The sequence below is a fragment of the Rhododendron vialii genome, chromosome 3a (assembly GCF_030253575.1).
Source record: "Rhododendron vialii isolate Sample 1 chromosome 3a, ASM3025357v1".
NCBI lineage: Eukaryota > Viridiplantae > Streptophyta > Magnoliopsida > Ericales > Ericaceae > Rhododendron > Rhododendron vialii.
In genome coordinates, this window is record NC_080559.1 from 33,513,902 (window position 1) to 33,536,280 (window position 22,379).

Sequence of the window (22,379 nt, forward strand, 5' to 3'; positions counted from 1 at the left end):
TCAAATTTGTTTTCAATAACTTCATGTACTCCATGCTTAATTCTTACTATAATGCAATTGTAATATTTGAAATTCATTTCTCTTTTTTATTTTGTCGTCCTCAAGAAATTGATACTGAAAAATAAAACTAATAAAGATATCAACTTTAATGCCAATGGCACAACCAGTTCAACATATGCTTTACAAACTCTCATTTTAGAAACTCAGTGCCAAATATGACCTCACAAAATTGTGAAGACAATTTTAAAATCACACAGAAGTTAACCAAGCCTAAAAATGATAGTACAAATTATAGGGGCAGCAGGCATAACACACAGAAAACCTGATGAAACACTGAACCGATAATCGACATGACAACTTCTGTTGCACCAAAAAAAAGAAAGAAAAGATAATCGACATGACTACAAAGAATTTACCTTGGTCCACATGAGGTGCTAACGCCCTTAATGTACGCATTACTGCTCTCTCTTTATCTTTATCTATCTCTGAAGCTTCTTTTCTTCTAGCGACGAACCCTGTAGTTGGCGGGATCATTTGGCTTAATATACAACGAAAGGAAACTGAAAATTCCACCCAATGGCTTCAAGGGGAGCAACAAGATGATGCTTGCCATAGAATGTGGTATAATTTATCATATCGGCTCAACCGAATGGATTCCCAACGGTAGGTGCTGAATACATTCCTCCCAGTTGCTGATTCGGAAATGAGGATCCAAAAGTGGCCGCATCATTGCTAAATCCCACTACTCCTTGTCCTTGCTTTCTGCAAAGGTTACCAAAGGCTTCTGTTAAGGATGACAATAGTTCTTGGTATCACAACCAATACCCAAAAAGAATATAGATCACTCCCTACGAAGTTCTTTGACAAGTAGAAGAATAAGCCATTGCAGGTTGGGATTCAATAAACAAAACTGCACATCAGAACATCTTTGTCTAAGTCGATGTAAACAAGCAACCACGTGGACATTTAACCCAAAAGGATAAGGTCAAGTGGTAAGGAGAGCAGAGGTATGCCTTGAAAGCACAAGTCTCTTGCTCAACTCTACTAAGAGCAAAATCCTTTGGGTCCCCCTTCCCACAAGTGAAAGCTTGTGAAAAATAGCTATGAAAGGGGCTCCAGTCTACAGTGCGGCCACACAACCTGACGTTGCAGTTGGTGAAATCGGTTCCAGATCACCAAAAAAAAAAACTGCGGACATTTAGATTTCTGACGTTTGATACCAGCTTAATCAATTCAAACTAGAAGTGGACCTATGCCAAAATTTTGACATTTTCCAGGGTAATATTTAAAGGGGTGCTGAAGTTAGCAGACTTGCCTGGAAGAGGAAGAAAGAGGGGGTAGGGTGTGGCCAGCTAAAAGAAAGATGCTTAGATATAGACAACAGAACATGAGTTTACCTGGGTGGGAAGCTACTTGGTACCTGTTGTCCCATGTATGCACCTGAAACATATTATTAAACATGTCACCACACATAAAGGGAAATATTATCTCGGTGTGGTAAGGAACTACACACACACACACAAAAAAAAACACATATACAGACATATCCCAGATGCCATATTACTTGGTGGAGGCACTGCTGATGAAAATGATGTAGGTGCATGGGTGGGCATTGCTGACGGATAAGATGACAGGGATGGCATCAATGACGGTGAAGGGGTACCAAGGTTGGAAGAGTGAAATAAGCCTGCTGGAGCGGCCGCGTTTGGTAGAGCCCCTTGCAAGGATGCCACGGAAGGAAACTACATTACAAGAAACATGGAACACATAAGAGTAAAAACTTAAACCCTCTTTGAACTATAATCATTTGTGATTTGAACTACTAGAATGCTTTAGAAAGAAATCACAAGATTCAGATTTAGGTGACCTTAAACATACTATTCTCAAAATTGAAATTGAATATAAATAAAATCTAAAGCTTAAACAGCCATATTGTTGTTTTCCCTCTCTCTTTTTCAGCAAAGTATATCTAAGCAGCAGCTCTATTCTTCCAACCAAACTCAAAACATGAAGCTCCGTGTCCTGAATCCATTCACTGCCAACATTTCCCCTCCACTTTTGTGAAGTAACAACCAATTTGAGGGGCATATGAGTGAGATTGGGTGCATTGAAAGCATTGGATGTAAGAAGTGACACTAAGAGAATCAGAAGCAGTAGAGGAAGAAAATGCATGCAATCAAATGGCTACTCGTACCATCAGAGCTTGAACTGGAGATATTTCGTTGGGGACATCAAATGGATTAATCGACTTCGATAACTGCGGATAAGTTGGCATGGGCTGTAAAGAAAACCAATTGCTGATTAATAATTCGTCAGCGGTTAGGCAATTTAGGAATACAAGGCAAGCACCAAGAAGTTGATATGACCGTGTAGGAGCACTATAGGTACCATTGCAGTATTATATTGCATATTGAACCCCAATCTGTAGGGTGGACGAGTTTGCCAGCCTGGAACCATTGCATAAGATGGATAAGTTGCAGCAAAAAGATCCTGCAGACAAAATACGATTCTTTGTAAGAAATGGAAAAACATGATAGAAATCAAACAATTAACAAAAGATGAAAAGAGTGAAGCAAACATAAAAAAAAATAAAAATAATCACCTCTGGCAATGCTTTTCTTCCACTTGGCTTAACTTCCATAGCTTCGGAAGTTACCTCTGGGGCAGGTTTTGATGGAGCCGGAGACGTTTGTGCAGTTCTAGAAGGCACTTGTATATCTGAGACAGGAGACAAATTCCATGGCTGCAAAAATTGATACAAGTGTCAACTCACTATAAAACATTAATGGCATAGCTATATAACGGGTTGAAGGAAACTCTGCAATGAGGCACACCTGATTTCTTGAAGATCCACTAACTGGTGGATTGAATGGTTGAGCAGTAGGCTGACTACTACTGGGAGGAAATAAAGAATGTTGAACAGGAACTTGAACAAATGAATTAACAGCATTTGACGGCAACACCGATGTCGAGCAAGGGGCACCAATCACAAAGGGGGACATGGATACTTGCCCTACAGGTGATGCCACTGGTGCACCAACAGGGGGCAAGTTTGTCGAGTTGTTTACGGGCACAGCTGCACCTGGTGAATTACTAGCAGACGGTAATGCAGACATGCTGGCAAAAGGTGCAGTAGTAGGAAAACCACCAGAGCCAAAAATTCCAGCCGTTTGAGCTGGTACAGATGCTGAAACCGACAATTGTGAAAGTACAGATTCCAGAGAATTTGCATTTGCAGGAGCTTGAGGTACTTTCACCTCAGGGGGAGAATCAAAAGATGCCCAGTTGTCAGCATTTGATGAAGTTGTTGGTTGCGCAACAGATTGAGCAACAGCTGCTGGTTGTGTTTGTTGAATTTCTGTAGTAGGAGGTTCAGGAACAGCATCAAAGTCGATCAAAGATCCTGAATACTCCCTTCTAAGTTCTGCTGGGTTCCCATTAGAGGATGCCAAGCTACTGGAAGATGCACTTCTCTGCAATTGTTCACAGAGATGGTAAAAGTTGTTTATTCTTCTGGGAAAGCTCAAACATCAAAGAAAAGAAACTTTGGAATGAGTGGACAATGGATATTATGAAATAATATTCAGAATAAAACTTTAAAAACAAGCTCATTACACGCCAGCCAATTTTAAGATATGAAAAAATTCAAGTGAAGCAAGTAAAGTTCAGAGGGAGTAGGAAATGCAGAGATAAGAATTGGCTTACATTCAAATGAAACAAGAAAAATAATCTGCATAAATAACTGAGGAAACGGAAACCAGAGAGTGGGACAAAGATAGAGAACACATACACCAAATTCAAAACTTGAACGCACTTGGTAGCTTTGGTTTAGTGGAATCTAGTTGAAATGGAATTGTTATTCTCTTGGAATGCTCATTCCTAAGTTTGGTTTGCTGAGAAAATGACAAATGTCTGGGACAGATGGAATCATTGTTCACCATTTTAAGTGAAGGAGCATTTCATTGGGAGGCCAAGGAATGATCATCCCATTCCTTCTCAAAATCATTCCATGAAACCAAACACTGTCTTAATTCATTACTATGTGCAGATAAAGCAGTTTGGAACACGATACTCACGATGCAAACAACTCAGAAACATAAAACAACCATGAAACCTAACAAGGCACTCCTCACCTGTGTACTAGCTGTTCCATCAGTAGCCCTGCCACCATTAGCTTTCGGAGGTTCAATAATCCGAAGGGGAGAAACATTCTCTCCCAGAATCTCTCTAACAGGGCGAACAATAGGGGGGCTAGAACTTTGAAGATCCTTTTGGTGATCAGGTGACCTACCTTCGAGTTTATAACTTCCATCCGAAATTCTCCCATCGTCTGATCTCCTTCCATTTCCAAATCTATCTTCCCGTCGCCAGTCGTTGACTACCTTGGTATGGGCAGGACTTCTCCTAGAATCACCATATTGCCGACTTTCTTGATCATATCCCGGGCTTTTTCTTTCTTCGTTACCCTTTCTGTAATTTTTTTCGTCACTTCTTCCGCCAGGGCTAGGTCGGTCGCTGTAACGGCGTTCGTTCATGTCCTCATATGGAGGGCTTCGAGGCCCACCTTGATATGCATCTGTCCTCCTGCTTTCGTAGGAGTCCTCCGTTTCACCCTGCATGACATGCACTTTCATCTTTCAGAAACCTAAGAAAATAAAACCAGCCGAGTGGTAGATCTATTGGCTTTGAAACAATCTTATCACAACTATATTAAGCTATCAGAAACTAATGATCACTGTCACTAATATTCAACACCTTAAAACCTTATGTAAGCCCTCATGGAGGGAAAGCAAAAAAAAGTTTCTATCTGTTTCTTCTTTCCATCTTAGGTTATTTTTCTTTATATTTTTTTGTTGGGGATGGTGAAAAGGGGGTTGGATACGAGTATCTTTACCATCTTCACCTTTGGAGGTTTGTCAAAGCTTTTCTCTCCAGTATATCTTCTATCAACGTAGACATGCTTAATGAAGTCCCGAAGTCTCTCAACATTACTGGCGGCAAAAGTATGACTCAGAACTGCATTATGTTTTGAAAAATATAGCTAAAAACACACAAATAAGAAATAACCTGGCATCGGTGACATAATGACGCTGCGGATCGCATTCTTTGAAATAAATTTCTTTTGCACGCTGTTAATATGAAACAGAAATCATGAATCAGGATGGTTTGTAGGTGTATAGGCAATGACATTAAACAAATTATAAAAAATTCATTCATACCGTGTTTCCCCCTTCTTGAAGAGCAGTAACTTCTTGTGAACTAAACTTTGCCATTGACACTGATTTTACTCTGTGTGTGAACTCCCGACTACATATAACTCCAAACAAACAATTTTTATTCTAGCAAGTGATACAGCAGATACCAAAGTCAACAAAAAACTTATCCCTGGTCCTTGTCACTCTCTCCTCGTCACAAAAGCACAAGGCAAAAGCACACAATAGTACTTACTGTATCCCACTGCAGTTTGTGCATACAAATGTCCAGAAATTTGTGCATACATATTGTGGTCCCTGTTCAGCAAAGACAAGTTAACTCTGGTATTAAAACCATGTCTTCCAAATTTAAAACGACTGGTGAAAAATCAGCACTTCACAGTAATGTCCATAAAACCAATAGTTCAGATTTTTATGTCATGTAGGGGAAAAAAACCATCAGGGGAAAGGACTAGAAAAGCGATTTTCATTTAAAAGTTCCAAGTGGGTCCTTACCCATTTGCTTTCTGGGAACTTCTATTTCCGTTCTTCTACAGGTTTTTATAAAGCTCCATAGGGACTGCAATCATTCTCTCGCTTTTTTCCGGCAAGTTCCTTCCTAACGCTACTACTAATAAAATCTCTTGAATTCAATCCTCCTGTTGCCAATTTTGTTACTTCACAAGTTTGGCAATTTAAGAAATTTGGAGAGTTCAATGGTCTGTTTTGGGAGTGAGCAGTGGAATTTTATTGATCTAATGGGTTCATGAACCAATCATGTGAGTTCAAAAAATTAAGCAATCTACATAATCCGCTTCCAAAACCTTGCCCCAAAAAATTCGTCGCCAGCTTGTAGTTCTAGGAATCAAGTTCATGCTGAAATCTGTAACTCAATTGGAAAAAAACTGACAACTCATAGTCTCATACACAAAAGGAAAACCATAATAAATGCACAAAAAAAAATAACCCGCACTTTCTTCTTGTTTCAAAGAAAAACAACCACCAATTATCAACTTACTAACTCAGTATAAATAAGAAGTAAGAAAAGTATCATAGAAAACGCTACATCTCAGAACACAGAAACTTAGAAAACAACTGCTATATTTGACCTTTACAACCAACATTGCAGCTGAATTCAACTCAACCGAATAATACAGGAATTGAAACAATCAAAGCACATTTGGATTCAAACATATACACAACAAGAGCTAACAATCTAAAGTCAAAGATATTCTAGCTCAGTTGGACGTGTACCAGTACTTAGGTGGGTTCGAGCTAATGGAATAGCATCAATATCCCTAACTTAACTAACATAATACCATCCCATAGTCTCGCAAAAAAAAGAAGAAGTAATAATAAGGCAAGCATACCAAGCTGTTACAGTTAATACACCGTCGATTGTCAGCAAGTTTGAGAAGATTCCGTATAATTCTCTCGTTTTTCTCGTCCTCCTTCACTCGATTCGCCATCGCCTCCGATGAAAAAACCTTACTTGAACACCAACCAACACAATAAGCAACAATACTAACCCTACTAACAATAACACACTCAACAACAAAATAGACGAACTGGAAGAAACTGTATTAATCGGAATTCCAATTACAGCGCCAAAACTGAATGACGCAACTGAAAGGAAGAAACGTAAACAATTGCACACACAAGTGGAATGTACATAATATATGTGCTGCGCATTGGAACCCTAGAACTGACCTGATCAAAGATCTGGAAAGTGGAGTAGTTGATTGAGGAATGTGTGGATTTCAAGAAAGTAAGGAGAGAGAGAGAGAGAGAGAGAGAGTAGGGTGCCCGAAGACAGAGGAGAAGGTGGCTGTGTCTGCTGGGAATGAACTGTTTGTTGTCTGGTCAGATCATTGGACTAGAAAAAAATATTACGTACCCCGTAGGAGTACCAGTTGGACAGTCGTAGGTGGCAACTGGATTTCGCTGTAATTAACCTATTTTCCCAGCTAAAAAATCACGTATTTAGCCATAATAGGCAACGGAGGCCAACCATTTTAAACATCGGGACCACGAGGGGTTTATGCTCGGTCATTACATTCAATGTTTCAGAATTAGATGAGGTACTCGTACGCTGACTCGAACATCCAGTTATAAATAAATAAAAATTAGAAACCATAATTTTGGTAACGACACTCCAAAATTTGGATGTTAGTGTTTTGGTTAAGTGTATTTTGAACACTACAAAGACAAGTATTGGAGTGTAGATATCAAAAAGTGGAGTGTTAAAATCAATTACTTTTTTCTTACCATTTTTCTTCGAGAGCAATTGTGTTCACCCTCGCCTAGAGTATGTTTATTTTGTGTCTCGCTTTGCTAATAAAATTGTTCATTTTTTTTTCAGATGAGACTCGGACAAAATTCAGCTGAATCAAATGTCGATAAGTGCTTCATTTAGGAGTTTATTTATTTTCTTTAAAATTCTTGACTGAAAATTTGAACTTTTAAATCAAATGCATAGTCGATCTCCTAACAAGAATTTGAACAAAATGAATGATTTTGATTATTGTAATGAAACACGGAATAAGCATGCCCTCGCGATGTTGAACAAAACGAAAGTAAATAAAATTGCTCTCTTTTTCTTTTGCGTCATAATCTTGTTTGGTTGCTTTTTCTACCTAATTTTCCAAACTTTCCGAAAAGGCTGCTTTTATGTACACATATAAAAGAATAACAAGTAATAATGACGGCTTTAGAAAGTTTTGTTAGGATAATTATCCTAACAAAACAATAAGGATATACTAGTTTAATTATAAAAGAGAGCAATAATTATCTACGAAATGTATTTGTAACTAAATAATTATTTAATTTGACCTTGAGGTAAAGTCCGAGAATTCCCTATTTTCTATGTGGAGGTATGATTTTTTTTGGGTGTGGATTGAATAAAGTTTACAAAGTTTTATAAAGGGATGAGGTTGAGATTTTTAGAGTATTTTGTACATGGAAAATACTAACTAAAGTCTATTGGGCTTTTGATAATAACAAAAAGATTTTTTGTGGCCGAAATTGTGTACATCAATAGGAAATTAGTAGGGGAATTAGTTAGTTAGGCCAGGATCCAGAAGCTACGTATAACCCTAAACCTCAAACGCCTTGATGATGCTCGAACCTTGGCCTCTCTTGTGAGAGAACCAAGAGGTAACCGTTGGGTTACAAGCTCTTTAGGCCCCGTTTGATTACAGGTTTGAGGGTTGGTAATGGAGTATTAATCCCATGGGAGTATTAATACTTTGTTTGGTAACAAAAAAAGGTCCGGACTATTAGTCCATTGGAATGTCCAAGCCGGCCAATAGGGGTTTAGGAATACCCCTGAAACTTGGTATTCATAATTCAATCCCAACATCTTCTCATTACCAACCCTTTCTCATTACCAATTTTTTCTATCAATCTAATCTCATTTCAAACAAACATGATATTAATAATCCTATTATCTAATCTCATCTCAAACAAACATATTCATTATTAATCCATTCTCATTAACAATCCATTCTCATTACCAATCCCAATATTAATCATATCCCCTTACGAATTCCATCCATCTATCACTATTATCAAACGAGGTCTTAGTTTAACAAAAAGATGTATTGATAACCGTAAAAAGTGCATATATATCCGCCATCTACAATAATATATGTGAAAAATTGTATTGGAGTTCTAACTGTAATTTTTTTTTTTCAAAAAAAAAACTGTAATATTTTTTTCCTGTGTATTATCTTGTACCCAATGAGTTCACGCCGGACCCTCTCTATATGAGGAATGCTACGTACAAAGAAAATTTACCCCGAAAATACCCTGAAAACGGCAATCAATGGTTGAGAATCACTTTGATGATTGGATCACACACATCAAAGTGAATCTCAACCATTAATTGCTGTTTTCGAGATACTTTCGGGATAAATTTTTTTTGTCCCTAGCATCTCTGTTTCTATATAAGTGTTTGTGTTGCAAGGTGTTAATATAAAATACTTTTCAATGAGTTTGGTGCCGCCACTATAGAAAAGTCTTTCCACTACGATAGACGAGTAAAAGACAAGTAATATTTTATTGTTTATGAAAAGTTTCTAGAATGTTACTACTATAAGTTATTGAAATCATCAATCAAAACTTTTTTTTTTATCCTTGATGCCATTAGGCCAACGGCTACTTTTCAAAAAAAAATTTTGAACGGCATAAAATTTTATTAATCTTTTAAATACAAAGACCATAACGGTAAGGAGAAAAGCAACAAATGTCTATCCGAAACCCAAACTCTTGATTGACCACTTTATTGTTTCTTCTGTTCCTTCTATAAGATGAGAGTAAAATCTATTTTTTTTCCGATTAGTTTATGGCCGTGAAGTCCTTCTGTTTGCGTCTTGACTCAACAAGGGAAAATTATTATTTGATATTAGAGTACCGTCACGTAATACTCTCTTAAAAATATACTATTTTAAAAAAGACCTCAAAAAACTACGGAATGGTGCTTCAAGAGCCTTGAATAATCGCTCAAAAGGAAGGGTCTAGTAGTAGCATTTGCTGTTGAGGTTAGTGTCCAAGACGGGATATATGACTCTGACAATGTCAACAATATCAATTGGTCGGTATATCAGTTCAGAGGGATTGTTCCTAGTACAACTATATAGGACCATGTTTAGACCTCGTTCCACTCAGAACTTTTTTGATTTTTTTTTGGTTTTGTACTTATTTAATTTTTTTTTCCCCGTTTGTTAGATCTGCGTCTCACTTCTTTAATTTTTCAATTTGCAGAGACGAATCAAAAAAGTAAAATCATGACTTTTAACCAATTTTTTTTTGGAAAATAATCACTTCTAAGATTTTTTTTGACTTATTTTTTCAAAATATTTGGGTGAAAATTAATTTTTTTTATTTGTTCAAGATGAATCAATAATTCATAAAAATTATCATTGTAACAACTCAACAAGCACTATTCCTATAATAGTACATTAATACACAATTAATATACAACCACAAACACTTACACACACAATCACACAAATTACTCACATAAAAAATGGGACCCACGCACACTGTGTGTGTAGTGTGCGGGCCTATTTTTTTTATGTGAATGAGTTTATGTGATTGTATGTATAAAAGTGTGTGTGATGGTACGTAGCATGATTGCACATCAATAATGTTACAATCACACACAAAAACTTACTTACACACACTTTTACAATGGAGTGGGCCTCCCACACACTAGAGGTGTGCGGTATGCGTGTGGTTGTAAAATTATTGAAATCACATAGCGGAGATAACCCACAACTCACGAAACTGAACAAGTAAAGTTTCTCCAAGCGCACACTCTAGCACTAATATTTCTTCGACTGCAGCTGTTATTACACCCATCACTGCAGCCCAATGTCAGCTCAAAATCCCAATCTCAAGACCACCTTAGAATTTTTATGTTGGGCCAGAACACAACTCCATACATGCATGCTTTCAGAATCACAGTGTGAATTCAAAATCCTACTCTCATCAGCAGAGACGGAGCCACCTGTGAGCTTCAATGTTTTTTTTTTTAAAGTTTTAATATTATTTAAAGTTTTTTTTTGGTTTGTTAACAATTACTTGTATTGAGTGTTATTTAAACATTTAAATACTTTAAGAATGTGTTTGTTTTGAGTCCCAAAACCCAATTCCTCTCTCTGCTCACGGTCTCCCATAAGTTTTTTTTTCCAATTATTAATCTCGTTTATCTTTCTATCTCTCTGCTGCCCAAAAAAACCTCCCTCAAAATATAAACCAAACAAATCTTGAAATTTCAAAATCTTGTGATAGTCTGGCCCCCGCAGTTACAAAATTCTGGTTCCGTCGTCATCACTATAATATACTCCAACTAGCAACTCATGATGGAACGTTTTGGGCGGCCAAGACATTTTCGTTGCTAGCTAGCATTGCCATTACAAGAGAATCAAATTCTCCACATCTATGGATGAAGATTCATAGCCTCATAAATTCGTCGCGGAATAACCTTCGAATGTCAAACGTTCGGATTGGGAGGGGAACAAAGAGGACGAATAAAATAATGTTTGGGATGCTTCATATTATTAATTGGGGATTCTCTCTTCCTCTAAAAAGCATTATTATTACTCTTCCTCTCCTTTTCTTTTCGAAACTAACGAGGTTTCGTTCAGTTGTCAAAAATGTTGTCTGCGAATTGTATTCTCAAGAAAAATGAAGTAAAGTATAATGAAGGCAAATGAAAGTTGTTTTCTACATTCCATTGATAAAGAAGGTTTTGGAGAAAAATCAAAATCTTTACTTTTTGTAAGATATATTCTGCAGGAAATTGTTTTCGAATAAATTTTTTTATGTGGTAATATATAGTGTTTCGGGTCAACTTGTCTCAGATTAAATATTTTTTTCACAAAGGTTTTAAACGCTTACGCATGAGACTGAAGTGGCCCCAATAGTTGCTAGTAAGAAGAATTGAACTAGCTGAGATCTTAAGAAAGAGTAAACTCCCAAGTCTCGGCCCAAGACCACTTGGTCAATCCATTTTTCTTGTTTTTTAATGGGAAATTGATATTGTATTGTGAATTCTACAAATTTTCATAGTGAATGAAAACTACAAAAAGTTACGAAAAAGTTAATTCTCATAATGTTTTTTAAAATTTCCTTGCAACTGAATGAAGCTGAAGAGAAATTATTTTTCTCGTATGTCGATTTTGTTTTGTTAGAAAGATTTGTATGTTAATTTACAAGTGTACTTTACTACTCAAAATAAAAAAGGAGTGATTTTCACACTCTCCTTTTTATATCCACATTTTTTATTTAATGTTGAAAGTGTATATATTTTTTTGCTAAAAGATTAAAAAAAGATGAGTATTGGAAGTTGCTGTAGTACGGCAGATCCAATCGTCCATCTCCATATGAAGAGCTCGAATTTAATCCGAACTCTTACAAATTCGAGCCGTCCATTACTCAGATGAAAATCCGAATCATCCATTATCGAAATGGCCGGTCGGATCAGTCGTGCGGGTGCATAACAGCACCCCGGATTGATGGAAATCATCTTTCAATAAAAAATTCAAGTAAACTCTTATCTTTTCTCTTGTATTCTCTTCCACGTTTTATAACGATGATTAGCGAATAATCAAAATTGCCAGAAATCCCATCAAATCAACGGAAGACTACTACTCCAATAGATAGCATTTTAGGAAAGTATAATCTCACATGCTAAAAAAGAGAGTGTTTGTCACGGACCAATAACAATGCAACAAAGTGCTGCGTGTGCCTCCGCCTCGGCGCCGCTGATTCGTCATCCAACTGCACCAAAGCCTTATCCACGCGCCTCCTACCGCGCGTGACCCTTCAGTTCTCTCCCAGCTCCAAAGCGTGCGTAAACCCAATTCCCCAAGCAAATTCAACTACCAACGAAATTTGGTCCAGAGCGCAATAGAGGTGAGAGAGAGATTCACAGAACCTCCGAATCCCAAAACCCGCCGTCGTTCCCTTCACCGTAACCCTAGGCGCCTCCTCTGTCTCTCTCCTCGCATTCTTCACAGGTAGTAGTAGTACTTCTCTCAGATTCGTCCTCTCCATCTTTGTTTTCCATATACGTGCACACACACATGTACGTAGATATGTATATATTCGTGAGTCCGTATGTCCAAGTGCTACGGGTCAGATCCGCAGTTAGTCATCCGCAGTTAGTCATCCGTAATGTATTATCCTATTCGTACGCCGTTGACTATGTAGGCTGTGAAAATCTGTGTGGATTTCTGTTATTGTCAATTTAACCAATGTGTGGAAAGCGCAGTAGGAATGAGTGTTGATTGCTGTATGTAGGGTATTGTGTTTGCTTCCAGTGTGCTTTGATTGGCTAATTTGCTACCGAGTAGATGTGTTTGATGCTTGAATTCATGAATTTCCAAGTTGATGTACTTGAAAATTTGTTGTATAGAGGTTTGGTTGTATAGAGGTTTGGGTTGGGAAGGCCGGAAGGGTGAGCTGAAGCTGAAGAAATTGTTACTTGTTTTTTTTGGGTGCTACGGAATGTAAGAATTGTTTTGCTTGTGTTATATTAACTGTTGTCATTAAATCTGGGTACATGTTTTAGTAGTCCAAGTTGAGTTTAGGACCTTTGGTCCCTTCAATTTGATTCTAAATAGTTCATGTTTTTTGGTTCCACATAGCATGGGAACATGTTATCAAGCTTCATATTAGAGATCTTCATTGCCTTGGCAACAGAGGAACGATCAGTAGACGTGTTTTTGTTTCTGCATATGCATTATCAAATTATCATAAATATGTTTGGCCAAGCTGATGTGGTGGAGCATTCCTCTCATCGTCAAGCCATGTTTTAAAAAGTGTGGCTGGAGTTGGAAGTGCATAATCTTTTGAAAACCTTGTTTATTGATGGGTTAAACTTGAGTTCCTTAGTTTGTCAGCTTTCTTTTAGTTAAGGCAGTCCAGAATCGCTGTTTTATTATTCCCGGTGAGAAGAGTTACATTTTTCCCTTGTCATGATTGTAGATGTATAAAAATTAGAGATTTTCATATGCAGCACTGTTATCATCCATACCATGGGTCCAATATGAAATTTCTTCTTCCTCGTGAAAAAGGACCACCATAACACTTGTTTGCCTTCAAATACTGTATCTAATTGCTGGTTACTGAGGTTCCCATGCTACTGATTCTCACAGGAGGGTGCCTTGAACATGAACTTCCTTGACTCCAGAAATCAGAATCATAGATTTGGAACATAATTTCTTGCTAAAGGTTAGACCTCTAATCCTCGGTATTTTCTCCCACCCCCTCCTTTTTGTAGTTCTTACATGTTTGGCTTTGTGATGTTTCTCCCTGTCGTAATTTGCTACTTTGATTACGACATTGAAAAGTACAAGATGGTATAATTCATATTGATCTTGAACAAAATACTTTGATGAAGGCCATAGCATGGGCACATCATCTCTTCTGATATAGTGGCGGCTCTCATCTTGAATTTTTATAGGAAACCTTTATTTGTATGCTTTTGTAAGGGAATATTGGAGTTTGGATAGATGCATTAAAGTTCTCTTAGAATCTTTCATCTTGAACTTTAATAGGAAACCTTTATTTGTACACTTTTGTAAGGGATATTGGAGTGTGGCTATATGCATTAAAGTCTGTTTAGAATCGGGCTGGACGTGCAAGTTTTTTTACCATGTTTGATGACTAGTGATACACCTGTGGGTATAAAGGTCAAACAAGATAGAGAGGAGGTTTTAAAAGGGTTCTTTCCAACCCTAGCAGCACAAACTTGATTTAGTCGGGCTGCTTCTCCTCACCAGTCAGTAGCTGGTTTCCAGTAAAGCCTTATTATTTTCTTTTAGGGCGTGTCCTTTCATTTTAGTTGTGTACGAAGACACCATTCCATTTTTTGTTTGGTAAGTGTTTCCTTTATGTGAAATCCAATAAATTTATGTCTTTCGGTAAGATCATTAACGTTTTCTCAGGTTAGATGATATCAGTCATGCATATAGTTCTTTATCAGTTGCGTGTCAAAAAATTACTTCTCTATCTGATGATGTGTCTTGTTCAAAGGACTCATCGGTATATAATTGGTCTTCCAGGTCAGTAATCTATCATCTATGCATAGGATAAAGCAAACCACAATTGAGTTTGGTGAAAAAGAGATACAGTGTTGCATTTATAGGACATGCACTATTTACTATCAAAGTTGATGTATGCACTCCTATTTACTTCTGTTTTTTCGTTTTTGGCCTTGCTCTAGATTATCTTACTCTTCGGTTGGAATGTTTCTTTTGCTGTCAGTCTCTGGCTTCCAAAGTCTTTCTTTCAGTGTGCAAAGCACCCCAGAGAAAAATGGATGATCTAATGGTGCTTCAAGAAGTCCGGAACTCCTCCGAGTGTTTCTGAAATCAGGACTGAAAAAGAAATACACTGCTTCATTTATATGCAAAATGGCAGAACAACCTCCAAAGTCGAGTAAGAAAGTTTTGAGGAATCACGAGCGAACAAAAGCATCTTTTAGTCCCAAGGATCATCCTTCTTCTAGGAAACATCAGAGAAAGGGGGAAAGCCCTGTTCTGATTTCACCTCCTGCAGAGCAGTCTCAGGATTTTGGAACTTCGAATTCATGGATCTGTAAAAATTCTGCATGTAAAGCCATTTTGTCCATAGACGACACTTTCTGCAAGAGGTGCTCTTGTTGCATCTGTCACTTGTTTGATGACAACAAGGATCCTAGTCTGTGGTTGGTATGCACATCTGAATCTGGTAACCGAGACTCCTGTGGTTTATCCTGTCATATTGAGTGTGCACTCCAACATGGAAAGGTGGGGGTTGTTGATCTTGGGCAATTGATGCAGCTTGATGGGAGTTACTGCTGTGCTTCTTGTGGTAAAGTTTCGGGCATACTTGGGTGAGTTGTTTGTTTGCACTCCATGACTTGAGAAATTAATTACAGCGCATCTGACTGTCTTTTAGATTGGGGACAGGAGAATCCCTTTCCCTCCATAAGATCGAAAATTGGAAGAGAAAAAAACGAACAGGCAAACTGAAAACAAAAACAAAATAGAAGCGTGTGACACTTAGTTTGAGTTCTTGCTTCGTGGAAAGAACCTTCCATCATGTAAGTAATGAACTTTTTGCCGTCTTTATTTGCTGGAACATGATATTTATTAGTGAATGCTATCTTGATGAATCAAAAAGGTTGGTAAATAGTTACAGCTCTCTTGGACTATAATCCAGGCTTCAGCCCTGGCAGAATAAGACAATAAGTAGATTAGAGAAAGTCGGCTGCAAGTAAACTTTATTTCCCTTTCGTAGGTTTTGAATCTGATTGTTTGAATTACAAATATACTGGCAGATGTTGGAAGAAGCAACTGAATGTAGCAAAGGATGCTCGACGGGTCGATGTCCTCTGTTATAGGATATTCCTGAGTTACAGGCTCCTCAATGGAACATCCAGGTTTAAAGAACTGCATAAACTCGTTAACGATGCGAAAGCCAAATTAGAAACAGAGGTTGGTCCATTGAATGGAGTTTCAGCCAAGATGGCACGGGGCATTGTTAGCAGACTTCCTATTGCAGCTGAAGTGCAAAAACTGTGCTCTCTCGCAATTGACAAAGCAGATGAATGGCTGGCCACTGTTTCTGACACAAACCCAAATCACAGAGGTAGCTTACCTGACAAATTGTCTATATTCTAACTTTGCTTGAAACTTGAAAATGAAGGCTAATTTAAATGACTAAGAGTATTTTAATGCTTTTAAAATTGGCAGAGGGCTCACTTCCTGCGGCTTGCAGATTCCATTTTGAAGAAGTGACGTCTTCTTCGGTTGTGATTGTTTTGTTAGATTTACCTTCTATATCAAGCAGTGATATTAAGGGATACAAGCTCTGGTACTGCAGGAGTAGAGACGAGACGCATTCAAAAGAGCCTATTTGTGCTTTTCCCAGAGTTCTGAGAAGGGTTTTGATATCAAATCTGCAACCCTGCACTGAGTACTCTTTTCGGATAATTTCATACACCGATGATGCCAATTTAGGACATTCTGAGGCAAAGTGTTTCACCAAGAGTGTGGAGATAATTCACAAGAATCCCCAAACCAGAGCAAATTCTAATGCCAGGAGGGAACCTAAGACTCTGCCAGCCGTTGGATCAACTTCTGGTTTCAAGGTCCGAGACCTTGGAAAGATCCTACGGTTGGCATGGGCTCAAGAACAAGGCGGCTTTGAGGGCTTTTCTGGCATCGATATAGAGGAATGCTGCGGAGCTTCTGAGGCAGCTAATGATCATCTGCCACCCGTTTCACGTGAGCTCGACTTGAATGTTGCTTCAGTGCCTGATCTAAACGAAGACCTAACCCCTCCTTTTGAATCTTCCAGGGATGATAATCAAGCAAGATCTCATGGTAGCGGCGACTCTCAGAATTGGACACATGGTGCTACTGGTGAAGTGCCAGCTATTGATTTTTCGGGGAAACTATGCACTCTGGGAAACGGGTCACCGTGCAGAATGACCCACGAGTCGAGGGGCTTGGATGATAACTTAGAATACTGTGTGAAGACGATTCGACGGCTGGAATGTGAAGGTCGTATAAAACGGGAATTCAGGATTAAGTTGTTAACATGGTTTGGCTTGAGATCGACAGAGCAAGAACGAAGGGTGGTCAACACCTTCATTCGGACTATGATCGATGATCCGAGTAGTTTAGCAGCACAACTAGTCGACACCTTTTCAGATACTGTATCCAACAAGAAGCCACGGAATGGTTTATGTAGTTAACTGTGGGATTACACATTAACTTAAGGCTTGTATTAGATTAGCTTCGTAAAATCCCATTTCCTTATTCTTAAGCCGGGAGAATAACTACTGTACTGCTGATTGTTTTTTCTTATTCTTTGTACATTAAGTTAATCACGCTATTGGAAGTGATTCATTTATATTTGGGACGATTCGGTCCCCTTCGAAAATTTGGGGTTGTAGAAATAGAATGCATCAATCGTTTCTTAAACCGTACTAATGAATTGAAACAGTGATATTGATTTCACCCTGTGGAATTAGGGTCTGTTTGGTTTCAATTGTGCTAAAATACAGTTAGAATTTTAAGCGAATTAGTAATAAACGGGTCCTTAGTTTTTAAGAACTAGTCAATCTCAATTATTTATACTTCGATTACTATGAAATTTGATCCTCTCCGGTCGGATCCTTAATTTGGACTGGATGGGATAATTCAAATTTGAGTCGTCCATTGCTATAATTAATGGTTCGGATCTCTTACCAGTAAGAGTCTCTAATCAAACCAAACTATTGACTATACCAATGTGTGGTCCAAAACTTGGACTATTTCGTCCAATTCAAAACTGGGACCGGAGAGAATCCGAAACTTTTAAATATCCAACACTACCCAACGAAGCCTTAACGTTGAGCCCTTGGGCTTTTGTAGTAGCATGGCCCTACCAGTGAGGGGGTTAAAACAAAAGAAACCGGAGAGGAGAAGAAAGAAGGGGGGAAGGGGGAGTGCACCACTTGACTCATTGATGACACACACAAGAGGACCCATTTTCCTCTTGTATTGATTTGTTTATTGTGTTTTCAGCTTTTGGGATACTTCCAATGACTAACTTTTCCCTCTGAGAGGTTGCTATCCCTGGTCTAGTCCCTACTTGGCAGTTGTCTATTTGATTTGGTTGAAAAATCAAGATTCAAGACTACTGCTTTCCTATCGTAATCTGGAATATGTCTTCTTTGCTTTTCACCACAAAAATATTACTACTATTCATCGTCAATCGTCATGATATATTATGAAGGGTGGAGGAACAAGGTTTCAACACCACCTAATAACCTCTTCTATAGTTCTATTTATGGTATTGCAAAGTGATTTTTCTATTTTTTTTTCCTATTTTACGTGCATGATAAACTGTAGTTAGGTTTCCTCATTTCACAATTTTAAGGGAAAAAGAAATTCATGGAAAAGAATAAAGTAGTTAGGTTTCTTTAATAGGTCGGTTCTAAAGGTGGAAACTCAGAACTTGGTCGGACATTAATGTTTAGGTTCGAGTCTTCGTAGTCTCTTATTGAAGCTAAACATATTCTTGACATCATTCATACGTGGTGAGACCTTAGTTTAGGTCCCGATATAAATGCGGTGGGAGTCTCTTAGTAGTGTGGTGTGATAGGATAATACTTCCATCAGGAAGTAACGGATACCATACTTGCACTTCCTTTTATTCATAAAAACCCTTATAAAAAAAGAAGGTAGGTAGGTTGGTACTATGACGAGGAGTCTTAACTGATTTTAGGAACCGTCCTTTAAATGTGCACAACTGCTTTGTGAGATACTCATAACTACTGTAGCCCCCCCCCCCCCAGTGTGTAGATAAGGTACTGGAAAAAGAGTAGAGCTATAGGGACCGACGGTTCCCATACTGAAACTGTACCGACGGCCACGCCAGCTCCGGCCACCAGACGGTCGTTTCAAGCCGTCCAAAAATACTATTAAAAAAAACGAGGGGGCCTACGTAGGGATCAACGGCATCTAATGTGTGTAAGGTGCTTGATTCAAACACCTTATTTTTCATGTATATATGTATATACATGTATATACGAAAAAATGGGATATTTGGATCGTGCACCTACACACGTCGGATACTTTTGATTCCCGCGCTAGCCCACTCGATTTTTTTTTTATAGAATTTTTGGATAACTCGGATCAGCCATCCAGTGGCCGGAGACGGCCCGGCACGGCCGTCAGTATGATATTGGTCGGTACCAATATCATTTCTGCTGGAAAAATGTATGCGTCTTCCACCGCTGCTCTGTTTCCTTTATTTTTGACAACAGAAAATGCTACTGTAAAAGTTGCCCAATTAAACTTTAGTTAATTTAAGACCGAGGGTTGGCCTAGTAGTTGGTAAAATGCCTGGATTCGAGTTTTATCGCTGTGAATTGCAACACCTCTTCCCCGATCCCCTTCTATCAATTGACAAAAAAATTTTAGAGACTACTCCACCTATTGCCAATTGGTTTTAGGTTGGAACCCTCTAAGAAATCTAACAGGAAAGAAGATTAGTTGAGATGCGCGTAAGCTAGCTTAGATACCCCTAACCGTTGAATACTTGAATCAGGAAAAAAAAAAAACTTTCATTATTATTGGTATTTGTTTATAAAGTGTACAAAAGTGTATGAACAAATTAATGTGAAAGTGCATTCGTAATAATGTATGCAACAATTGTGCTTTACAAAACTAAATATTTTGTCTTCGCCTCAACTTACCCATCGCATATCGAGCTAGGGTCTCCAAGAAGAAGCTTCTTGCGGAGATTGTGGGTTAAAGCCGTTAAATTGAATCATCGAAATAAGAATGTCCCCTCTTCTTTCTTATCTTCTGATGACATCCAGAACAAGAATTCCACTCCTTTTAAGAATATGCTCGTAAGGCAATAGATGTAGGAGCCAAATTGGACATTAAATTTAGAGGGGGAATAAGCTATAATTTAAAAAATAATAATTTGTTGATAGGGAGGAGGAGGAATTAATGGAAAGAATCAATGCTCTTGACGATTTGGACGATCGAAGATATTTTCGCGAAGGATGATGATGACTTTGAGGATTGTGCCTCTCTTTTTCTTGAACTTTAATTTCGTGGTTTGGCGGTTATGGTTTTCTTCTCTTGGTCTCTGGTTTGGCTCTCTCGTTTTGTTTCTTCTGGGTTTGGGATCGTTTTTGGCTCTTTCATTTTGTACGTGGTGTTTTTAATTGGCATCTTGCCTTCTTTTGATTTTGGTTTTCGATTCACTTATACCGGTGTGCCGTGATCCTTTTAATCTTTATAATCCTTTTTAAAGATTAACAAAATATTTTTTTGCTATCCAAAAAAATTGGGTTATATAGTAAGACCCTTCAACAATTAGTAGGCCAGGAATTCTTTGTTCAAAAAAATATGATCTATTTCGATATACTCACGAGAACACAGTATATTAAATTTTGCAAATTAAATACATTTAAGGTTCTATTGTACAAGAGGCCGAGAACAAATTAAAGTGAAGTTTGGATTGAATTATCTATGGACTTATTTTTATTTTATTTTTTTAGAGAATTGTTTTTAGCTTTTGGCCGTAGTTTCTTACTTTTTTAATTTCTCTCGTTCAGACGACTCCTTAAAGTCAAATATTTTGAGCAAACTCCAACTTGGTTTTTTCGGTTCATTCTATTTATATATACCTTACAGTACTATATTCATTTTTCTCTTTAAATATCTCCATAAACCCTATATCACACACTACACATTGGCTGGCCGAGTGTCCAAAGACTTCAAACGAATTCTTTGTCCTTTACACAGATCCAAAGCCAAAAATTTCTTCCAGTAAAAAGCCATCTCTCTCTCTCTCTCTCTCTCTCTCTCTCTCTCTCTCTCTCTCTCTCTCTCTCTCTCTCTCTCTCTCTCTCTCCGTTTTCTTCTAATACTATTAATCTCGTTTACATTTCTACTACGTTTTTAAGAGCCAAAAAGATGATTAAGACCTTCCATCTAATAAAATACAGAGTCAACATTCAAACAAGTAGAAATCATGCACGACATAATGCTGTGATTACAATAGCAAGAAAAATGTGCGATTGATTGGTAGTAGATGGAAAGGTCTTGGAATTTTTCTTTTGTACTTTAGTAGATAATCTTTATGCAGATCTTGACTTTTGATTGGTTTCCTTTTTACTCCACTATAAGATCTCTCAGTTCAACAATATTCCTCTTGAAAGTTATTACTCCTTCTGGTGGATTCTGTTGGCAAAATGTAATACAATCGGCAAATTCCAGACTACGAATTCCATTACGATACAAAGACAAATAACACCGAACCGAGCCGAGCCCTGAATCAGTCTCCTTAAAACAGATTCACCGCCTCACCGTTGGGTGTTGGAGGTTGACCAGCGTCTGTCTCCCAGGATAGAACGGTTAGACCACGGCTATCGGAACACCAACGGAAAGCCGCCTTGGCGAACTGGATGCTACGTCTGCCTCTCTCTCACACAAGAACGAACTCAGAGTGTACTTGGAGTGTTTTTGTAAACCTGTGATCAATCCAATACGGGACTGCCCTATTTACACACCTCTGGAAGGATTTGTAACTCCCAGAAATGAATTTTGGGCCTTCAATTCACAGCCTTGAATAGGGTAATTCAATACATGAAACTGCTAGAGTGAATTGGTGATTGAAATCTGCCATAAACCACACTTTTATGGGGCAATAACTTGCTGATAACTGCTGGAAATTAGAGGATGTCGTCCAGGTACAATGAACCCGAAATCGGGACCCTTCGGTAGTCTCGATGATCCTCCGTGTGCCCCAATTTCCATTCACTTATCTGAAAATTTCCTACAGATTCCACCCCCATAGACTCAGGAACTAAAATCTCGCTTCCGTTTTACATAAACGAATGAACTCAATGCCGGAACAAAGATTTTGTCCTAACGGGTGCCAAAATTTTGAAATTAAGCATGAGGGATGTATCACAGGACTAAAAATTTCATAGGGAACTATAAACTTACAGTTTCTCTTCAAAATTTTGCAATGTAAATTTATTATTTAATACATAAATAACGTCGTAATTGTGTTTAATACATGTAGCTCTACATTTTATAAAAGTTAAACCATTGTTTTTCAAGAAAATTTTCTTTTCAATACAGAAATTAAACTAGTGGAGTTCATTGGGTCAAG

General features: G+C 38.0%; 2 protein-coding genes across 10 annotated transcripts; one reads left to right on the forward strand and one right to left on the reverse strand.

Annotated features, from left to right (window-relative positions):
• Positions 1 to 115: 115 nt before the first annotated feature.
• On the reverse strand, positions 116 to 7,078 carry LOC131320185 (probable ADP-ribosylation factor GTPase-activating protein AGD14). Of its 7 annotated transcripts, none has more exons than XM_058350789.1 (14): positions 6,903 to 7,078; positions 6,563 to 6,679; positions 5,449 to 5,510; positions 5,220 to 5,307; positions 5,068 to 5,129; positions 4,904 to 4,991; positions 4,134 to 4,613; positions 2,835 to 3,473; positions 2,603 to 2,743; positions 2,389 to 2,490; positions 2,195 to 2,278; positions 1,565 to 1,742; positions 1,398 to 1,440; positions 116 to 762 (listed from the first exon to the last, which is right to left on the reverse strand). In XM_058350789.1, the coding sequence occupies exons 2-14, from the start codon at positions 6,659 to 6,661 to the stop codon at positions 642 to 644; spliced, it is 2,187 nt and encodes a 728-aa protein (XP_058206772.1). In that variant the 5' UTR covers positions 6,662 to 6,679; positions 6,903 to 7,078; the 3' UTR covers positions 116 to 641. The 7 variants fall into 7 exon arrangements, 6 of the variants coding, with proteins under 6 accessions (XP_058206772.1, XP_058206770.1, XP_058206773.1 ...); XM_058350787.1 differs by having other exon boundaries at positions 4,895 to 4,991; XM_058350790.1 differs by having other exon boundaries at positions 4,895 to 4,991; positions 5,220 to 5,317.
• Positions 7,079 to 12,557: 5,479 nt separating this feature from the next.
• Positions 12,558 to 17,636, forward strand: LOC131320187 (VIN3-like protein 1). Of its 3 annotated transcripts, XM_058350795.1 has the most exons (6): positions 12,558 to 12,718; positions 13,859 to 13,934; positions 14,970 to 15,579; positions 16,027 to 16,337; positions 16,442 to 16,975; positions 17,049 to 17,636. In XM_058350795.1, the coding sequence occupies exons 3-6, from the start codon at positions 15,119 to 15,121 to the stop codon at positions 17,180 to 17,182; spliced, it is 1,440 nt and encodes a 479-aa protein (XP_058206778.1). In that variant the 5' UTR covers positions 12,558 to 12,718; positions 13,859 to 13,934; positions 14,970 to 15,118; the 3' UTR covers positions 17,183 to 17,636. The 3 variants fall into 3 exon arrangements, with proteins under 3 accessions (XP_058206778.1, XP_058206776.1, XP_058206777.1); XM_058350793.1 differs by having other exon boundaries at positions 16,442 to 17,636; XM_058350794.1 differs by having other exon boundaries at positions 12,573 to 12,721; positions 16,442 to 17,636.
• The last annotated feature ends 4,743 nt before the right edge of the window (positions 17,637 to 22,379 follow it).

Coding starts and splice junctions, on each gene's coding strand:
- LOC131320187 (XM_058350793.1), top strand. CDS start 15,119: ATGGCAGAACAACCTCCAAAGTCGAGTAAGAAAGTTTTGAGGAATCAC. Junction 15,580..16,026: donor AAAGTTTCGGGCATACTTGG/GTGAGTTGTTTG, acceptor ATATACTGGCAG/ATGTTGGAAGAAGCAACTGA. Junction 16,338..16,441: donor CACAAACCCAAATCACAGAG/GTAGCTTACCTG, acceptor TAAAATTGGCAG/AGGGCTCACTTCCTGCGGCT.
- LOC131320185 (XM_058350787.1), bottom strand. CDS start 6,661: ATGGCGAATCGAGTGAAGGAGGACGAGAAAAACGAGAGAATTATACGG. Junction 3,474..4,133: donor ATGGAACAGCTAGTACACAG/GTGAGGAGTGCC, acceptor GAACAATTGCAG/AGAAGTGCATCTTCCAGTAG. Junction 763..1,397: donor CCAAGTAGCTTCCCACCCAG/GTAAACTCATGT, acceptor TAACCTTTGCAG/AAAGCAAGGACAAGGAGTAG.